At 33.4% G+C, this 21,304-nt stretch overlaps 1 protein-coding gene across 15 annotated transcripts in view; it reads left to right on the top strand.

Moving 5' to 3' along the window:
• CCDC18 (coiled-coil domain containing 18) overlaps positions 1-21,304 on the top strand; it is a 101,717-nt gene that overhangs the window by 57,337 nt on the left and 23,076 nt on the right. For 14 of the 15 annotated variants that reach the window (XM_038541333.1, XM_038541326.1, XM_038541327.1 and 11 more), the window contains 8 exons: positions 1,265-1,428; positions 1,694-1,907; positions 6,682-6,781; positions 10,668-10,784; positions 11,929-12,072; positions 14,014-14,217; positions 17,093-17,230; positions 19,765-19,965. In XM_038541333.1, coding sequence (XP_038397261.1) covers positions 1,265-1,428; positions 1,694-1,907; positions 6,682-6,781; positions 10,668-10,784; positions 11,929-12,072; positions 14,014-14,217; positions 17,093-17,230; positions 19,765-19,965 — 1,282 coding nt within the window. The remainder of the gene's footprint in view (positions 1-1,264; positions 1,429-1,693; positions 1,908-6,681; positions 6,782-10,667; positions 10,785-11,928; positions 12,073-14,013; positions 14,218-17,092; positions 17,231-19,764; positions 19,966-21,304) is intronic. The other variant, XM_038541328.1, reaches the window with a different exon arrangement.

The raw sequence follows: 21,304 nt of genomic DNA, 5'->3' as shown, positions 1-21,304 counted from the left end.
TTTACTGTTTGTAGATTACTGTCCTTTTCCAATTATTGTATATTTTTAATATAATTTTCCTCCAACTTCCTTGCTGACAAGCTTTCGTCTCTTGGTACTATAAGCCAACCTCTTTCATGTATTATTTTCTAATTATGTTTTATATCTGCTGTAACGTAAGAAATGAATTAGTCAAGCTAAAAATCACTTATGTGGAATTTTAGAACTGTAAAAGGGTAATTATCATTTATCAAATAAGCTTCTTACCTTTTTAGACTGTGAACATATTTGAGTGCATGATAAAGAGTTATGGATTATTATCAATACATGGAACATATGTATACATAATTTTGCATATTGTTTCAGGAGTTTTATAGTTTTCCTCAAGTTCTCTCATGGCATCAGATTAAAAACCTCTTGAACAAATTCACATTTGTCTAAGTTGCATTTATAAAAGCAGTGTTCCTGCTTGCAAACTCAATTTAGAAAATATCAAAGACATAAAGAACAACAGTGACAAAAAATGTTGATTCAGGAAGCATCAATTCTACCGACCATTGAGGATGACATTAACACTTATTTACTTAGTGAATATCACTTTGGAATTACCAATAAATGAACTTAAAACTTTCACTGTGTTAGTTTATCTATAGATGAAGGATCTTCCATGTTGGAATAAGTTCAGGGCTGACTGAAAGTTAGTAAACCTGATTCTCTCACTGTTAACTTCTTTGTCTTATGCCAGACAATTCACGAACCTTCCACTTTCCTCATCTGCAAAGCAAGAAAGTTGCACTAGTCTGGGAATCTCTAGTTCCTTGTAAAGCTAAAAAAGATAACATAAATAATAAAGGTCTGAATACAAAGAACTGACTTGGTTCTCCTATAAGTAGTATGGTCATTATGGTGAATATTTTGATTGCTTGGCTTCCTTATTTTCTGTGTGGCAGATAATAAAAATTCCAGATGAATCAGACAACTATCCATGGATGTTCTCAGTGTACAAAGCTTTATACAAGCTAACTGTAGTTAGATTGAAAAGAAGGCTAACCTTGTTAAATATTACCAGGTAGTACAGTACTATTTAGTGGTACATAATTGGCGCAGAATTAGAATCTTTTAGCATTTTTAATAATAGGACCTAAGGGTGACCCAAGATTCTGATGATGTTTTGCTGGTATTTGCCCTTATATAATTTGCAGATTTTTTTAGTCAGAGACTAAAAGTCAATTGGCTTTAGGTTTCCAAATTATCATTTATGGTTTTATTTTTTGTTTTTAATTAGACAAGTGAAACTTGAGATGGATCAGTACAAAGAAGACCTATCTAAAATGGAAAAAGAAATAATGTACCTAAAACGAGATGGAGAAAATAAAGTAATGCATCTCTCTCAGTTAGACATGATCTTAGAACAGACAAAGACAGAACTAGATAAGAAGACAAATTCTGGTAAGCTAACAGGTTAGCTGAGCTTAGCTGCCTGTTTATTTATATTTAAAAAGTAGAATAAAGTGAGAATTTGGGTTAGTAGGACTGGAAAGGACAATATGTATTTTATAGCCTCTTGTAGATGAATAGAATTCGATATTCTTAATTATAATTATTTACAAATTTTTAATAAATGGTTTTTATATAGTTCTAAAATTATTCTCTCTGGCACATTGAGTTTAAATAAAATGTTTTTAAAACTAAAATTATTCTTTGCTTTCAACAGTGAAGGAATTAGAAAAATTACAGCACCACACTGAAACTGAACTAACAGAAGCTTTGCAGAAACGGGAAGCATTAGAATCTGAACTCCAGAATGCTCATGGAGAATTAAAAAGTACTTTAAGACAACTTCAGGAATTGAGAGATGTACTACAGAAGGCTCAATTATCATTAGAGGAAAAATACTCTACTATAAAGGATCTTACAGCTGAACTTAGGTGCGTTAAATAATAAGAAATGATATCACAATTACAGATATTTCACTTTATTACTCTGACTCCTTGGGTCATATAGTAAAGTTTTTTGCTTAATTCTGGATGTCTAAATTTCTCAACTGCCTTTGGCTCACTGTTCATCCCAGTCAGCCTGTCTTTATACTCCATCTAAGTAGTTCAGCCATTCCTTGTGACTAATATTTCTATCCTTGGTCTTTAGACCATTTTATTCTGACCCTCTCCTATATTATATAGTGGTAAAGAATAATTAGGGCAGTATACAGCAGTGGTTAATAGCAAAATGATATTAATAATAACATGTTTTCTTTATATTAAGCCTTTATTTTGTGCCAGGATTATGCCAGGGGCTCCCTATATGATCTTACTCATTTCTTTACAATAAACCTATCGTATACATATCAGCGCCTTTTTACACTTGAGAAAACTGGGACTTGAGAAAATTAAGTAAAATACTCAAACTTAGATAATAAGGTCCAGAGAAGGGAGTTAAACACAAGTCTGACCAACTCTAAAATCTGGGTACTTAGATTACCAGTGATAACATAAAATGCTGTTCCAGCACACATCTTTGGTCAGTGCGGGTAGAGAGCCAGACCAGAACTAAGATGTAGGAAATAGATTCTGAGAAGGAAAGCAGAATTACAAACCAGAATGTGAAATGTGGGATGACAGGAGAGAGAGCAGCAAGAAGATCCAGGAACTTAGATATCATCCCATGACTCAGTGAAGGACCTCCATCTCTTTTCTACCCACAAACTCATTCATAGTAAATTTCATATAGCTTTAAATACCGTGTGTCAGGGGCAGCCCAGGTGGCTCAGCGGTTTAGCGCCGCCTTCAGTCCAGGACATGATCCTGGTGTCCTGGGATTGAGTCCCATGTTGGGCTAACTGCATGGAGCCTGCTTCTCCCTCTACCTGTGTCTCTGCCTCTCTCTCTCTCTCTCTCTCTCTGTCTGTCTCTCATGAATAAATAAATAAATAACATCTTTAAAAATACATACATACATACATACATACGTACATACATACTGTGTGTCAGACTTCCACTCACATCTCTAGTAATGATCTCTTCCCCAAACTGCAGACTCAAATATCTAATGATTTACTTGTTACCTTCACTCAGGTATTCTTTTTAAGATTTTATTTATTTATTCATGAGAGAGAGAGGCAGAGACCTAGGCAGAAGGAGAAGCAGGGTGCCTCAAGGGAGCCCTATGTGGGACTTGATCCTGGAACCCCAGGATCACATCCTGAGCCAAAGGCAGATGCTCAACTGCTGAGCCACCCAGGCATCCCTCACTCAAGTTTTTTTTTTTTTTTTTCCTCACTCAGGTATTTTTAAGAGGCATCTTAAACTTGGCCAAAACAGAACTCTTTTTTTTTTCTTTATAACTCTACCCTTCATCCATCTCAGAATCAGGCAATTGCTCAAACCAGAAATCTGTTGTATCTCTTTTCCTCTCTCTTTTTTTTTTCATCCAGTCATTAAGGAATTCATGTGAACTCTGTTTCCAAACATATTCTGAAATCTGTTGATTTCTTGACCTCTTTTCTCTTACCACTTTAGCATAAGCCATCATCATCTCTTACCTGGCCTGTTGCTGTGGTTTCCCTAACGGTCTCTCCAGTTAAATTCCTGACCCTCTCCACAGTCCATTTCAGTTTATGGAGTTAAGTTTATGATTTAAAACAGAAATGGATTTAAGTTTATTATTTAAAACATAAATTAGATTATATTTTCATCCCTGCTTAAGCCTTCCAATTGCTTCCCAAAATATTCAGAATAAAATCCAAGCTCCTTGGGAAATGTAAATCAAAACTATAATAAGATACTGCTTCACACCCACTCGGATGACCATGATAAAAATAAAAAAACCCAAAACTGAAAATGACAAGTGTTAGCAAGTATGTAGAGAAATTGTAACCCTCATACATTGACGTTGAGAAACTAAAATGATACAGTTGACTATGGAAAAGTGTTTGGCAGTTCCTCAATAAGTTAAACATAGAATTACCATGTAACTCATAAGTTATTTACCCAAAAGAGTTAAAAACAGATGTTCAAAAAAAATTGTGCACAAATGATCATAGCAGCTCTATTAACAATAGTCACTAAGCAGAAATAACCCAAATATCTATCAGTAGTTGATAAATACAATGTGATATATGCATACAGGGAATATTATTCAGTCATGAAAAGGAATAAAGTACTAACATCTGCTGTAACATAGATGAACCTTGAAAACATTAAGCTAAATAAAATAAACCAGGTACGTGTGTATAATTCCATTTATGCGAAATATTCAGAATTAGCAAATCCATAAAGATAGAAAGCATCTTAATGGTTGCTGGGAACCAGGCTGGGACAATGGAAAATAATTGCAGATGGATATGAAATTTTCATTTGGAGTGATGAACAAGTACTGGAAATAGTGGTGATGGTTACACAACATTGTGAATTTACTTAATGTAACTGAATTGTATATACACTTTTAAAGTGATCAAAATGGTAAATGGTTAAAATGGTAAATCTTGTATGTATGTTACCACAATTAAAAAAAAAAAAAAAAAGCCAAGCTCCTTAGCATAGAATATAAAGCCCTACATGATAGGATTCCTGCCTGTTTCTCTGGCCTTATTTCATACTGTTCCCCTTTCTCCTGACCTTTTTGTTGGTACTTAAAACTTGATAAATTTTTCCTACCTTTTGACTTTGCGGTAGCTGTTTCTTTGGCCTGAAATAATGGTTCAATGGCCAACTTCTTGCCCTTCATGTTACTTCAGAGGGCCCTTTTCTGACCACCTACTCTCAAGTAGCTACCCAGGCACTATCTCATCACTGTATTTAATGCTCTAACATAGCACTTTATATTTTTCTTGTTTATTATTTATAGTCTGTCTTCTTTACTGGACCTATTCATATGTATGCTCCATATGATGAAGGACATCTGTTTTGTTGACTATTAAATTCAAAGTACATAGAATCCTGATATATAGGAAGCATCCAGTAAATATTTGCTAAATGGTTAAGTGAATGAATGGATGAAAGAAGTAAAAATGAAATCTTAAATTCTAGCTAATGGCTAAATTTTTGGAAGCTCAGCTATTCACTTATACAACGATTATCTTTAGAATTCATTTAATAATAACTTGTTAGTGTAGCCTTGTATTTTATAACCGCTGAGATCTTTTTTTTTTTTTAAGATTTTGTTTATTCATGAGAGACACAGAGAGGCAGAGACATAGGCAATGGGAGAAGCAGGCTCCCTGAGGGGAGACCAATGTGGGACTCCATCCCAGGACCCCAAGATTGTGACCTGAGCCAAAGACAGACACTTAGCCACTAAGCCACCCAGGCGTCCCAACTGCTGAGATCTTTTTATAAGTGCTGAAAATCTTTTTTTAAAAGATTTTTTGAAAAAGAACCTTTAAAAAAAATTTTTTTTAAAAAGCTTTTTTAAAAAGATTTTTTAAAAAAGAATCTTTTTAAAAAAGGTTTTTTAGAAAGGAATCTTTAAAAAAAGATTTTTAAAAAAAGAATTATCTTTTTAAAAAGATTTGACTGACTGATTTGAGAGAGAGAGAGAGAGAGAAGAGCAGCATATGAGTGAGGGAAGGAGCAGAGGGAAAGGGACAGACAGACTCTGCGCTGATTATAGAGCCTGATGTGGGGCTTGATCCCATGACCCAGAGATCATGACCTGAGCTGAAATCAAGAGTTGGTCACTCAACTGACTTAGCCACCCAAGCGCCCCTAATTGTTAAGACTCTTAAGAGAATAGTAAATAGTTTATAAAAGAATTTCAGAATCTGCTTTTTAAAACCAGTACCTTTGTTCAGTATTGTTCATATTTAAGACTGGAAAACCACATGAAGATTTTAAAGGTCAACATTTTTATTTATTTTTTATCTTTTTAAATATTTTATTTACTTATTCATGAGAGACACAGAGAGAGGCAGAGAGAGAGGCAGAGACAGGAGAAGCTGGCTCCATGCAAGGAGCCCGATATGGGACTCAATCCCAGGACTCTAGGATCATTCCCTGCTCAACCGCTGAGCCACCCAGGTGTCCCAACAACATTTTTAGCCTTTGTCGTATCAGAACATAGAGTTCCAAATTAAAATTCTTTTATTGCATTTTCTGATCTGCGTGGTAGTAGTCATAAAGTTGTGTCAGTATTAAGCATTTTTATAGTATAAAATTATAAATAAAGGATTTAGGAGAGCTAGAATTTATTTTAAAAATTTCTGTATTAGACTCCAATACTTCACTATATGTAAGGTGTCATTTGAGTAAAATTCCCATGAGAAACACAGTGGTCATTTACTGAGCTATGGATATCAGAGATACCAACCATGAAATAAATGCCTCATTCATTTGCAATAAACTTACAGCGATGATACAGAAAAGACTTTCAAATGCTTCCTTGACCTGTAAATGAAAAATTTGGACATATTTTTAAAACTCTTACACTAATTCAGCCTTATACCTTGGGAGTGCTTTAACATTTAGCTTAAATTGTCTATAGTAGTAGTGTTAGAGTTAACTTTTGCCTTTTGAGAATACTCTATTAAAGTAACTGTATTAATATCAATCATTTTCATTATACATTATTTCTTTAATTTGAGCCCTTTCAACCAGAAATAATTGGATATGTCTTATCACTTAAAGGAAGGTAACCCAATTGATTAATTTTTAAAAAACGTAATATTCCTACTATTTGCTTTGTTCTTTTTCTTTTGGTGAATTACAGAGAATGCAAAATGGAGAATGAAGATAAGAAGCAAGAACTCCTTGAAATGGATCAGGCACTTAAGGAGAGAAATTGGGAACTAAAGCAAAGAGCAGCTCAAGTTAGTTTTCTTACTTATAATTTAATGAAATTTTCTGTTACAGTGCAGTCACACAGGGTTTCAGAGGTCACCACTTTTTGGCAAAATGGACATTTTTAAAGCATATATGTTTTTCTGTGCACATTAATATATTTTTTTAAAGATTTGTTTGTTTGTTTGTTTATTTATTTATTTATTTATTTATTTATTTATTTATTTATTTATGATAGACACACAGAGAGAGAGGCAGAGACACAGGAGGAGGGAGAAGCAGGCTCCATGCTGGGAGCCCGACCCGGAACTCGATCCCGGGACTCCAGGATCACGCCCTGGGCCAAAGGCAGGCACTAACCGCTGAGCCACCCAGGGATCCCGCACATTAATATTTTAAAAATTAGAAATATATCTTCATCTTGCTATTTTTATAGCAAGTGGATTTTTGAGAATGAAGGTTAGCTTAGTGTTTGAACCTTTTGATCTCTTATATTACTGCACATCAGGAGACAATGGGATTAGAAGAGTTACTCTAACTCCTTTAAATAGTGTGTTTGTTGGAGGAACAAAAATATTCAAAAGGTATTATTTAGCAGCATCTTTTTTAAAGTCTTTATTTCTTAGACCAATTTTAGGTTCACAGTGACATAGAGCAGAAGGTACAGAGATTTCCCATATACTCCTTGTTGCCATAAACACTCAGCCTTCCCCATTATCAACATTCCCCACATGAGTGGTACATTTGTTAATAGTTGATGAGCACAAACATAATCACCCAAACCCCATAATTTACATTACAGTTCACTCTTGGTGTATACATTCTCTGAGTTTGGACAAATGTTTAATGACATGTATCCATCATTATGGTATCATCCAGGGTATTTTCACTGCCCTAAAAATCCACAATGCTCCACCTAGTCATCCTTCTTCCTCTTCCCCAATCCTAATAACCACTGATTTTTTTATTGTCTCATTTTCCCTTTTCCAGAATGTCATATAGTTGAAATCATATAGTACATAGTCTTTTCATATTGAGTTATCTCAGTAATATTCATTTAAGTTTTCTCTACATCTTTTCATTGCTTGATACCTTATTTCTTTTAGCACTGAATAATATTCCATTGTCTAGGTGTACTACAGTTTACTTACCTACTGAAGGACATCTTGGTTGCTTCTAAGTTTGACAATTATAAATAAAGCTGCTGTCAACATCTGTGTACAGGTTTTTGTGTAGATATAAGTGTTCAACTCCTTTTAATTACCAAGGGCCAAGGTTGCTGGATCATATGGTAAGATTATGTTTAGTTTTTAAAAACACTTCCAAATTGTGTTCCCAAGTGGCTTGTACCATTTTTGCATTCTTACCAGCAATGAATTTGAATTCCTGTTGCTCCACGTTCTGGGTAGCATTTGATGTTGTCAGTGTTTTGGATTTTGGCCGTTCTAATAGGGGTATAGTGGTATCTCCTTGTTAATTTGCACTTCTCAGATGACATATGACATAGGGGGTATTTTCCTCTGCTTATTTTTCTATCTGCATATCTTCTTTGTTGAGGTGTGTTACTGTGTTTGGCTCATTTTTTAATTGAGTTGTTTGTTTTCTTATTGTTGGATTTTAAGAGTTCTTTGTATATTTTGGATACAAGTGCTTTTTCAGAGGTGTTTTTTACAAATATTTTCTTCCAGTTTGTGGCTTTTATTCATAGTCTTTTGACACTAGCTTTTACAGAGCAGAAGTTTTTAATTTTAATGATGTCCAGCTTATTAAGTATTCCTTTCGTGAATTGTACCTTTGACTTTGTATCTAAAGAGTCCACCCATGGTCATCCAAGATATTCCTCTGTTATCTTCTAGAAGTTTTATAGTTTTGCAAGCTATATCTAGGTCTATGATCCACTTTGAGTTAATTTTTGCAAAAGGATGTGGTCTAGATTTATTTTTTTGCATGTTGTCCACTTATTCTAGCACCATTTGTTGAAAAGACTTATTTCTCCATTGTATTGCCTTTGTTCCTCTGTCAAAGGTTAGTTAACATAGTTTCTAGATTCTATTCTGTACAATTATTTATTCACCTGTTTTGGTTTGGGTTTTGTTTTTTTTTGTTTTGTTTTGTTTTTTGCCAGTACCACAGTCTGTTTACTGTAGCTGTTTAGTGTCTTGAAGTCAGATAATGTCACTTTTCCAACTTTGTAATTCTTTAGTATCATGTTGGATATTCTGGATGTTTTACTCTCCATGTAAGCTTCAGAATCAGTTTGTCAATATCCACAAATTAACTTGCTGGAATTTTGATTGGAATTGCCTTGAATGTATAGATTTAGTTAGGAAGAACTGACATCTTGAATCTTGATGATACTGAGTCTTTCTGAGTCTTCCATGAACATGGACTCTATTTGTTTTCTTTAATTTCTTTCATTGGAGTTTTATAGTTTCTCTTTATAGATCTTATATATATTTGGTTAGAGTTATAACTAAGTATTTTGTTTTGGGAAGTGCTAATGTAAGTCATATTATGTTTTTAATTTCAAATTCTTGTTCATTGCTGGTACCCAGGAAAGTGACTTATGTGTATTCCTTGTATCTTACAACCCTGCTATAATCACTTACTAGCTCTAGGAATTATTTTGGCAAATTTTTTGGATTTTCTCCCTAAATGATTATGTCATCTGTAAACATAGTTTTGTATTCCTTCCTAATACGTATATCTTTTATTTCTTTTACTTGTCCTACTGCAGTAGCTAGGACTGCTAGGACAGTGTTGAAAAACAATAGTGAGAAAGAATATCCTTGCCTTGTATCTGATCTTAGTGGGAATGCTTTGAGTTTCTCACCATTAAGTATGAAACTAGCTGTTGTTTTTCTGTAGATATTCTTTATAGAGTTGGAGAAGTTCCACTCTATTCCTCATCTACTGAGAGTTTTTATCGTGAATGGGTGTTGAAATGTTTTTGGTTTGGGTATTAGGATAGTACTGGCCTCATAGAATGAATTAGAAAGTATTTCCTCTGCTTTTGTCTTCTGAATTGGATTGTAGAGAATTGGTATAATTTCTCTCAGTGAAGCCATTTGGACCTGCTGCTTTCTATTTGGGAATTAATTAAAATCTATTTGGGAATTTAATTAATTAAAATCATTAATTTCTTTAATAAATATAAGCTTATTTAGGTTGTCTTTTCTTGGGAGTTTTGGCAGATTCTGTCTTTCAAGTAATTTGTGTATTTCACCTAATTTTATTAAATTTGTAATCAGAAAGTTGTTATAGTATTCCTTATCCTTTTAATGTCTTTGAGAGTTTTATTAATATCTTCTCTTTCATTTCTGATTACTAATTCATGTCCACTCCGTTTTTCTTAGCCTAGGTAGGGGCATATTGATTTTATTGATCTTTTCAAGAATCAGCTTTTGGGTTTTGTTGATTTTCTCTCTTTATTTCCTAATTTTAGTTTAACTGATTTGTGCTGTTTTATTTTTTTCTTTTTTGTTTACTTTAGATTTAATTTCATCTTCTTTTTCTAGCTTCCGAAAGTGGAAGCTTAAATGATTGATTTCAGATCTTTTCTTCTTTTCTAATATATGCATTTAATGCTGTACATTTTCCTCCAAACACTGCTTTTGCTACATTCCACAATTTTTGCTATGCTACATTGTATTTAGCAGCTTTTACCTAGCATAAAATGAGAAATCATTTATTTGTCATTTATGAACATAGTTGTAGCTTTAAGATTCTATAATACAAGGCTTAAGATTTAGTATTAATAAGCAATTAATATTTTTCTGACTTTTTAAAATAATTTGAGGTGAGTTTATGTTTCAGTATTATCTACTGTAAACAATTTTAAAACACATTCCAAGCATGCAATTTTTTATGTTATAATAAAGTTGAGTAATAGTTTAATGTTACTTTTGTATTGAGGTTACACATTTGGATATGACTATTCGTGAGCACAGGGGAGAAATGGAACAGAAAATAATTAAATTAGAGGGTACTCTGGAGAAATCAGAATTGGAACTTAAAGAATGCAACAAACAGGTAAATTATTTTAAATTACATGTTTTATATTGTTTTTAAAAACAACATTTAAAAATTTGTTATTTTTAAAATGACATTCACATAATGTGGCTTTTTTATAAAATACATACAATAAAAATACTACATAATTTTAATCCCCTTGTGCATGCTACTTTAAATTCATTTTTCTCTTAACTTTTTCCCCAGGTTTATTGACCTATAATGACAGAAATTGCATATATTTGAGGTGTACAATGTTTTGATATACACTGAAATAATTATCACAATCAAGCTAATTAACATATCCACCTCAGTTATTTTAATTATTTATTTTTGCTGAGGATGCTTAAGATCTATTTTCTTAGCAAATTTCAAGCATACATTTATTACTAACTATAGTTATGTGCCATACATTGAATTTCCAGAATTTACTTATCTTTTTCAACTGAAACCTTACATACCTTAACCAACATTTCCTCATTTTCCTCACTCCTCAGCCCCTGGTAATTACCCTCTTAATGTTATTTTAAATGTAGTTTTTCTTGTCTCAGTGTGTCTACCTATTTACCATCATGTGTACATGTTTGAATATGTATAAAATATCTCTGGAAGGATTTCTAATTCTCTTAACTAATGTGGTTGCCACTAAGGAAAGAACACAATGGAAAGGGAACTTTGTTTTCACTAACTATATTTGTCTCCTCTTGCACATATTACCTATAAAACAACTTGTAAGGCCATGTAACATTTGTTTTCTTGACCCCAATTTTCCTTTCTTATACAAATGTGATTGAGACTTTCATTTCTTTTGGTATATTGTAGGTATACAAGAATTCTGATGTTAATGTCTAAGTTATGGTGATCTTAAAAACACATTTTTATATTTTACTACTTGATATATATGTATTTGACACTTGACTTACTTGGACTGCAGTTATGATTAAAGAATTTTTCCGGGCAGCCCTGGTGGCTCAACGGTGTAGCACCACCTTTGGCCCAGGGCGTGATCCTGGAGACCCAAGATCGAGTCCCACGTTGGGCTCCCTGCATGGAGCCTGCTTCTCCCTCTGTCTGTGTCTCTCATGAATGAATAAATAGAATCTTTAAAAAAAGAGAGAGAGAATTTTTCCTTAGCTACATTAATATTGCTCTGTTTAAATTTCAGATAGAAAGTTTGAATGAAAAATTGCAACATTCCAAAGAACAGCTTCGAGAAAAAGAATTTGTAACACTACAAAATGAACAGGAGATAAGCCAACTGAGAAAGGAAAATGAACGAACACAACAAAAGATGAAAGAAATGGAAAGTGTAAGCAAATTATTTTCTGCCTAAGGAACAAAGTAAAATTATATAAAAAGTGATATAAATCTTTATGTTTTAAACCAGTTGGTTTCAATATATAGAAACTGTGCCATAAATATTTTTAGGCTAATTATTTGTGTCAGATAATTATTAGTTTCTTTGATCTTTTTAAGTATTTTACTCTGATGTTCCAGTCATAGGCAAGGGCATCATCGTACTTCTCTTTATATTGCCTGCAGGCATCGACATGATATCTCTCACATAGTAAATGCACAATATGTGCTCACTTGGTCAACAAATATTTATTGAGAACGTACTGTGTGATAGAGCTGGAGATACAGATATTGATAAGATATACTCATTTGTCCTTGAGGAACTCCATCCAGAGAATAAATGAACAGATGACAATTGTACATGAAGTTTGATGACTTCGTATCATCAGTTTGTCTGTGTTGACTGGTGAACCCATTCTACCGACTTGCCTTTTTATTTTTATTTTTTTTTAATATTATTTATTTATTTATTCATGAGAGACACAGAGCATGAGAGAGAGAGGCAGAGACACAGGCAGAGGGAGAAGCAGGCTCCCCATAGGGAGCCTGATGTGGGACTCGATCCTGGGTCTCCAGGATCACAACCCAGGCTGAAGGCAGCACTAAACTGCTGAGCCACCCGGGCTGCCCCCACTTGCCTTTTTAAAAAGTGAATTTGCTTCTAAGAGCTCTCATAGATGTAATTTCTTTTTGTTTTTAAATACTGTACTCAACTTTAAAACTTCATATAAGCTCTTTATTGTTTGATTATCTGATTGCTCCAGTAGAATGTAGAATCCATAAGGTTAGCCATTTTTGTCTCTTTTCACTTATAAGTCCTCAGTACCTAAAACAGCACATATTACATAGTAAGTAAGCATGAATAAATATTTGTTAAATTCTTTTTTTTTTTAAGATTTTATTTATTTATTCATGAGAGACACAGAAAGAGAGGCAGAGATATAGGCAGAGGGAGAAGCAGGCTCCTCGCAGGGAGCCCAATGTGGCACTCGATCCCCGGACCTGGGATCATACCCTGAGCCAAAGGCAGACTCTCAACCACTGAGCCACCCAGGCGTCCCAATATTTGTTGAATTATATACTATACACAAATTAAGCAGGATCTGTGAGAACAAGTTTGGACCCCAGGGAAAACAAAATAATTATTGGCCCAATCATTTCATGTTTCTTAACAAAAGCTGGCTAAAAATAGTTACATGAAATTTATATTGATATGTAATACAGTTAGACCCAAGGTTCCATTCCATACATCAGGATCCTAATGATTTGTACTCATTTCTTTCCTTCTTATCAGCCCTAAAGTCAAGTGTCATTACCTACCTTCTAATCTCCCTCACTAAGCTAATTTAGAACTAACTTACTTTTCACTGATTTTTTTTCCTCTAAGAAGATAATACTAGGGATTTAGCTTAGTAATGTGGAAGTGTTTAGGAAGGAGTATCAGTCCCAGTGACAAATTTTACTTTTACAGAGAATAAGGTCATGACCTTAACACAAACATGTGGATTAATGGTTAGTTTCAGGTATTCATGCCAATACATTCTCTATTTGTAAAATGAATAATCAGATATTAGCTTCTTTTTTCTCTCTATATTATTATGTTTTCTGCCATGTTATATTCACAATGATAAAGGATTATACAACTTGCATATTAGTCATGCAAAATATATCAGTTAGTCCCAGATTTATTATAGTACATTTTCTTATCATTAAAAAGGAAAAAAGCATTTTCTAAGTATCAGTTTCACAGTGTGGATGATATGCATTGTATGTTCAATTTTATAGAGACCGAGTTGGGATGGGGGAAATCACTTATTAAAAGAGAAATCAGAATAAGAAATAAGTTATCTATATTATTTAATTTTGAAACCTACAAATATTTTGTGTATCTCAGGTTATGAAAGAACAGGAACAGTACATTGCAACTCAGTACAAGGAAGCCATAGATATGGATCAAGAATTGAGGCTGACTCGGGAGCAGATGCAGAACTCTCATACAGAACTGATGGAAGCTCGTTGTCAACAAGTTCAAGCACAGAGAGAAATAGAAAGGCTCTCTAGTGAACTGGAGGAAATAAGGCAACTCTCTAAAGAAAAAGTAATCCCTATTCTAAATAATTTTACCTTACTAAAAATCTTTAAAATTTTAGCATTTACGTTTTTAAATTGTAGATTGTATTAACTGTGTTACACTAAATTTATGTAATGCCACTGAATTTACACTTAAAACTGGTTAAAGTGGTAAACTTTATGTTACAGATATTTTATTGAAATTTTAAGAAGAAAAATGTTATATTTAGCATAGCTTAGTAATACAACTAAGAAATCCTGCAGAACTGAGCTTTAGCCAAACTAATTAGTCTTTAGTAAATTGCATTATAAAGTACTTTTAGACTTTGAAATGAATTTAACCTATCATTTGAGGGAAAAAAAGTTAATCTTTTTTGAGTAAAATTTTTACATTTGTAGCTACTGTTATAAGTGAAACTGATAATCTAAAGTTATAGCTGTTATGAAGCCTGTAGTCCAGAACCCTTAGGAAGAGAAATTGCTTTTATTTCTCTTTTGCAAGAACAATAATATAAATTATTTTCCCTCAGTATTTGTTAGAAGATTAACAACTCTGCTTAAAAAATGCTTGGATTGATATGGTTAAGTTAATTACCTAGACTTTGAGAAAAATGTATTTATTGGTGTTTCAGGAAAGTGCCTGTGGATTTCTGCTTTTTATTATGGTTACTGATATAGTATAAGAATGTGTTAAAGTAACTTTTAATTTTGGTAAACTTAATGCTTTTTATTCACATTTCTTTTTTTTTTTTTTATTCACATTTCTGATTAGTTAGACTAATAAGGAATATATAAGGAATTTTTATTAGAATATATTAGGCATTTGGAAGTCTCCTAGGAAAAGCTCCTGAGAAGCTATCTACTTTCATCTCTGTCCTTATCAGTAGTATCTAAGTATAATACAATTGATTTTATGTGGATAAGGTAAGCTTAATTAATCAAAAAGTGAGTGCAAGTAGGGACTTATTTAAAGTGAGTTTATTTTTTTTCAAGTTTTATTTAAATTCAAACTAGTTTCAGGTGTAGAATTTAGTGATTCAGCACTTACATACAACATCCGGTGCTCATCACAAGTGCCCTCCTTAATCTCCATCACCTATTTAACCCTTCCTCCTATCTACCTCCCCCCTTGTGACCATCAGTTTGTTCTCTATAGTTAAGAGTCTGTTTCTTGATTTGCCTCTCTTCTCCCTCATCCCTGAATGTTTATTTTGTTTCTTAAATTCCACATATGTGTGAAATCATATGGTATTTTGTCTTTCTCTGATTTACTTCACTTAGCATAATTCTCTCTAGCTCTATCCATGTCATTACAAATGGCAAGATTTCATTCTTTTTTGTATGGTTGAGTAACATTCCATTGTGTGTGTGTGTGTGTGTGTGTACCACCTCTTCTTCTTCTTTTTTTTTTTTTTAACGATCCTATTTATTTATTCATGAGAAACAGAGAGAGAGAGAGAGACAGAGGCATATGCAGAGGGAGAAACAGGTTCCCTCTTGGGACCCTGATGCAGGACTTGATCCCAGGACTCCGGGATCACAACCTGAGCCAAAGGCAGACGCTCAACCACTGAGCCACCCAGGTGACCCTATACCACCTCTTCTTTATCCATTCATCAATTGATGGATATTTGGGCTTTTTCCATAATTTAGCTATTGTTGATGCTATAAATATCAGGGTGCACGTATCCCTTCAAATCAGTGTTTTTGTATCCTTTGGATAGATAAATGCCTAGTAATGCATTGCTAGATACTAAGGTAGTTCTATTTTGACCTTTTTGAGGAACCTCCATACTGTTTTCCAGAGTAGCTGCATCAGTTTGCATTCCAACTGACAGTGTAAGAAGGTTCCCCTTTCTTTGCATCCTTGCCAACACCTGTTGTTTGTGTTGTTGTTTTTGGCCATTTTGAGATGATATTTCATTGTAGTTTTGATCTGTTAGAAGGACAGTTTAAGATAAAATATTTCAACTCAAAACTCAGAGTTATATGTTCATATGTAAATCTTTTAATTTAGGACTAAACCTTATTTTTTGTGTGTATGGGTAGGGCCTTTGATTAGAATTGCACCCACTTTTTGCATTCCATACTCCTATTCCATCATCTGTTTCCAATTTTCATTTTAAAGTAAAAGGAGGATTAAAAAGACATTTGTAAATCAGTCAGAATATAACGTCTTTTGTTTTACATGGGGTTTCTCACAGCATTTTACAACTATTTTCACTGCTTTAATTGGGTAAAAAATGTTTATGACTCATTCATTGAGCTGCTTCAAAGCATATAACTTTCTTTTCATATAAAAACTTTCTTTTTTGCATGTGTATTTCCTCAATGTTCATACATAATGTATATTAGAATTGCACACTTACAATCACAAGCACAACTAGTATAAATAGGTTTGGGTAAATACACAACTGACTTTTTAAAAATACTTTTTTTATTTGAGAGAGAGCACACCAGTGGGGGGAAGGGACATAGGGAGAAGCTGACTCCTCACTGATCACAACCCAAGTGAAAGGCCGATGCTTAACTGACTGAGCCACCCAGATGCCCCACAACTGACCCTTGATAAGCAAACAGTGCATCTGGTGAACAAAATGCACAGGGAAACCTTAGAGTAGACTTACCTGCCAAAGTTCAACATGCTTTGGTTATTCATTTGTTTTACAGAATGCATTGGTTAGTGAACTTCCATTATTTTATAAACAATATACTATTACAATACAATCCCATTCATGGTTTCTTCAATGTCTAGATTTTAAAGTACATCATTTAATAAGTTAACTTTGTGTATGAGTGCTTATATAGTATTATAAAAGATTAAAGTACTTCCATAAATGCACATGATTGGTTTAGCTATGGTAACCAAATAAATAACCTTTCCTTAATATGTTATTTTTAAGGAAGCTCATGGACACCATTTAGCTGAAGAGTTGGGGGCTTCTCAAGTACGTGAAGCTCATTTAGAAGCAAGAATGCAAGCAGAAATCAAGAAATTGTCAGCAGAAGTAGAATCTCTCAAAGAAGCTTATCATCTGGAGGTAAAGAAAGATGTAATTTGTTCTAGTATTCCCTGCTAAAGAGGATTGACCTATCTGGACAAAAGTATAAATCTAGCTTCTAAATGTTCGTTATAGAATAACTCATTGTGGTCCTCATTTCTGGTAGCTTAATATAACTTTCACTTCATATCCAGTGAGATAACATACTGTGGGGTTAAGAGCTTAAATTCTTGAGGCAGGCAGTCTAAATTTCACCTTATCATTTAGCACTTATGTGACCTTGAACAATTAACATCTCTAAAATGGGTGTAATAATCATATGTACCTCATAGAACTGTGTTGAGGATTAAATGAATAGAGTTTAAAGTTCTTAGACAAGAGGCTGGCTCATCATCATCATCCATCACCATCATCAGTTATAAAATAGCACCTGACAAAACTGGAGATACTCAGTAAACAGCATAAGCAGTTTCATGTGACATGAATCTATAATGCTTTGCAATTTCCAACATTTGTTCTGATAGTGAATTAGATAGGCAATATTAGAACTTGGTGCTTTTTATCTACTAGTATCTCCTGAGCCTTTATAGAAATGAGCAGTTTTAGCAATTAGAATAGCATTTCTTGTCTTTTTAAAAAACTACATTTAAAGATATCTAAAATGTATGTATTAAACCTAAATCAATTACTTATGGAGTTCTAATAAAGCATTTTTCTGTTTCAAGGATTACAAATACATTTATATTGAACTCCTTTCAAAGGAGTTTGGGACTATTTTTGTGAGGGATTGGTAGGGCTTGTAGTCCATCTTGTCTTGCTTAAATGCATTTAGATTCAGATAGCTTTGAAAATGTTGTGTCTGCCAAATAACACACATTCGCAAGCTGAATCCAAATAGTAGGCTAAGCGATTTCAATCCTTGGTCTTTAGAGACAAGTGGAATGCTATTGGATTCAACATAATTATTTAATAAATATTAGCTACTCAATCAAGTGACCATCAGTAATAACTAGTCCAGCTCAACTGTTTATCAGCAAGTATTCTTTGGAGTTTTATTATGTAGACTGTTCTGACTCAATTTTTTACTTTAAGTTTTATAAGCCCTCTGAAATGATTCATAAGCAGGTAGTACATGAAATGAATTGTAAAAATAGGTTTTACTACTGCTGTTTAATATTTGTTACAAATGTCTTATATACGTATGATATAAAAATTTGTAATGTTTTTATCCTCTTTGGTGCTTGACAAAAATTTATTTTTAAAGCATATGTTTGAATATAAAAATGAAGGAATATGGCATTAAAGCAACAGAGTTAGTAAGAAAATGTTCAATAATTTTTTTTTTTTTTTTTTTTTGTTCAATAATTTTTAACAGCATTTTAAAAATTACAGGTTTCAGAATTGTCAGAAAAATAACTTAATAGTAATTGCAAAACCATTGATATTTTTAATAAGAATTAGATTTTTTTTAAGTTTTCATTATGGAAAATTTTGAAAGAATGGTATAAATCCTCCTATATTATTCAACTTTAGTAATTGTCAACTAATGTGATTTCACTATAAGTATGTTGACTGTTTCTTTTTAAAAGAGAATACTTTTTAGAATGAAAAAGGAGGGCTGTTTGTAACTACACCAGAACACCAGGCATAAAACCTGATCCATCTTAAGCAAACTGGGAAGTATGATCACCATATCTTTAACCTCACTCACTTCCCTTCCCCCACATACCTCATTCTATTTTGTGTGGGGTTTCTTTAAAGATTTTATTTATTTGAGAAAGATAAAGAGAGAACACAGCAGGGGGAGGGGCAGAGGGAGAAGCAGACTCTCCGCTGAGCAGGGAGCTTGATGTGGGAGTTGATCCCAGGACCCAGAGATCATGACCTGAGCCAAAGGCAGACACTTAACCAACTGAGCCACCCAGGTGCCCTCATTCTATTTTGAAGCAAATCCCAGACATCATTATTTTATCAGTAAACAGTTCAATAAGTATCTCTAAAAGATAAGGGCTATTTTTTAAAAACATAACCACATTATTATCACACTTAAAATTTGACAGTAATTCCTTAATATTATCAAATACCCATTATTTGTTCACATATTCCCAAATGTCACAAAAATATCTGTACAATTAAGTGGTTCAAATCAGGATCAAAAAACAGCCCATTATATTTTTGGTTAACTGTTACTCGGTAAATTTAAGACTATTGGTTTCTTCTTCCCTTTTTATCCTCTAATTGGTTATTTGTTGAGACGTCAGATGTGTATACCTATAAACAGAATTTACTTTAGTATAGAGGCATCTGGGTGGCTCAGTGGTTGAGCGTCTGCCTTTGGCTCACATTGTGATCCCAGAGTCCTGGGATTGAGTCCCGCATCCAGCTCCCTGCAGGGAGCCTGCTTCTCTCTCTGCCTGTGTCTCTGCCTCTCTTTCTGTGTCTCTCATGAATAAATAAATCTTAAAAAAAAAAACAAAACTTACTTTAGTATAAATGGAAGTGAAAAGTATTAGAATGTTTTTGAAACCAACTCCACTCAGTTTTTTTTCTTTGTCAATTTTGGGGCTGTATAGATGATTTCACATCAAGAGAACCATGCAAAGTGGAAGATTTCTGCTGATTCTCAAAAGACTTCTGTTCAGCAACTAAATGAACAGTTAGAGAAGGCAAAACTGGAATTAGAAGAAGCTCAGGACACCGTAAGCAATTTGCATCAGCAAGTCCAAGACAGGAATGAAGTAATTGAAGCTACAAATGAAGCATTACTTATTAAAGTAAGTAAACATATAAAAGTACATAAGACACATCAGTGAAAAAGTACATTTATGACTTATTTTCCCTGTCCTTGTAGTTTATAGAGGAAAATATGACCAAATGTTGACCAGTTTTAATAAAAAAACATTTTATTAAGAAGACATTGGATGTGGGAATTATGAATATGATGTATATCATATTACCACAGGAGAAATAATTTATAAATGTTCAAACACAAACTTCTCATTTTTTAGATTTCTTTTTTTTTTTGTAAGAACATTTAAGTCCTATTTTCTTAACAAATTTCACAAGTACAATACAGTATTACCAACTATAGTCACCATGTTGTACTTTAGATCCTCAGACCTTATTCATCTTTTAGCTAAAAGGTTGTACTGTTTTATACTAACCTCTTACTATTTCCCCCACCACCCAGCAACCCCTTTCCTACCTGCTGTTCCTGAGTTTGATTCTTTTTTTTAAGATTCCACATATCAATGATAACCGTGAACTATTTGTCTTTCTCTATTTTGTTTTATTTAGCATAATGCCCTCAAGGTCCATCCATGTTGTTACAAATGGCAAAATGTCCTTCTTTCTCATGGCTGAATAATATTTCATTGTGTTTATGTACACACTATATCTTTATCCATTCATCTTTTGATGAACACTGGTTGTTTGCCTATCTTGACTAAAGGGTTCTGTGAATGAACTTAGGAGTGTATCTATCTTTTTGATATCCTGTATTATTTCCCTTTGTGTATATACACAAAATTGGTGTAGTAGGATCATATTTGTAGTTCTAACTTTAATTTTTTGTGGAATCTCCATACTGTTTTCCACAGTGGCTGTCCTAATTTGCATTCCCACAAACAGTGCACAGGGATTCCCTTGTCTCCACACCCACATCAACGCTTGTTATCTCTGGGTTTTGATGGTTTTTTTGTTTTCTGTTGTTTTAATACTAGCCATTCTGACAGAGGTGAGGTAATATCTTATTGTGGTTTTGATTTGCATTTCCCTGATAATGAGTGATGTTGAGCACCTTTTCACGTGCATGTTGCCCATCTGTATGTCTTGGAAAAGTATCTGTTCAGTTCCTCTGCCGATTTTTAATTGGATTGTTTGGCTTTTGAGTTGTATGAATTTTTTATAGATTTCAGATATTCACCCCTTATCAAATATATGATTTGCAGAGATTTTCTCCTATTCTGTAGGTTGCCTTTTCATTTTATTTATTTTATTTTATTTTTTTTGCCTTTTCATTTTATTGATAGTTTACACTGCTGTGCAGAAGCTTTTTAGTTGGATAAAGTCCCATTTGTTTATATTTGCTTTCATTACCTTTGCTTTTGTGTC

Source organism: Canis lupus, chromosome 6 (assembly GCF_011100685.1).
Source record: "Canis lupus familiaris isolate Mischka breed German Shepherd chromosome 6, alternate assembly UU_Cfam_GSD_1.0, whole genome shotgun sequence".
Classification (NCBI taxonomy): domain Eukaryota; kingdom Metazoa; phylum Chordata; class Mammalia; order Carnivora; family Canidae; genus Canis; species Canis lupus.
This window is presented reverse-complemented; position numbering and strand designations above follow the sequence as displayed.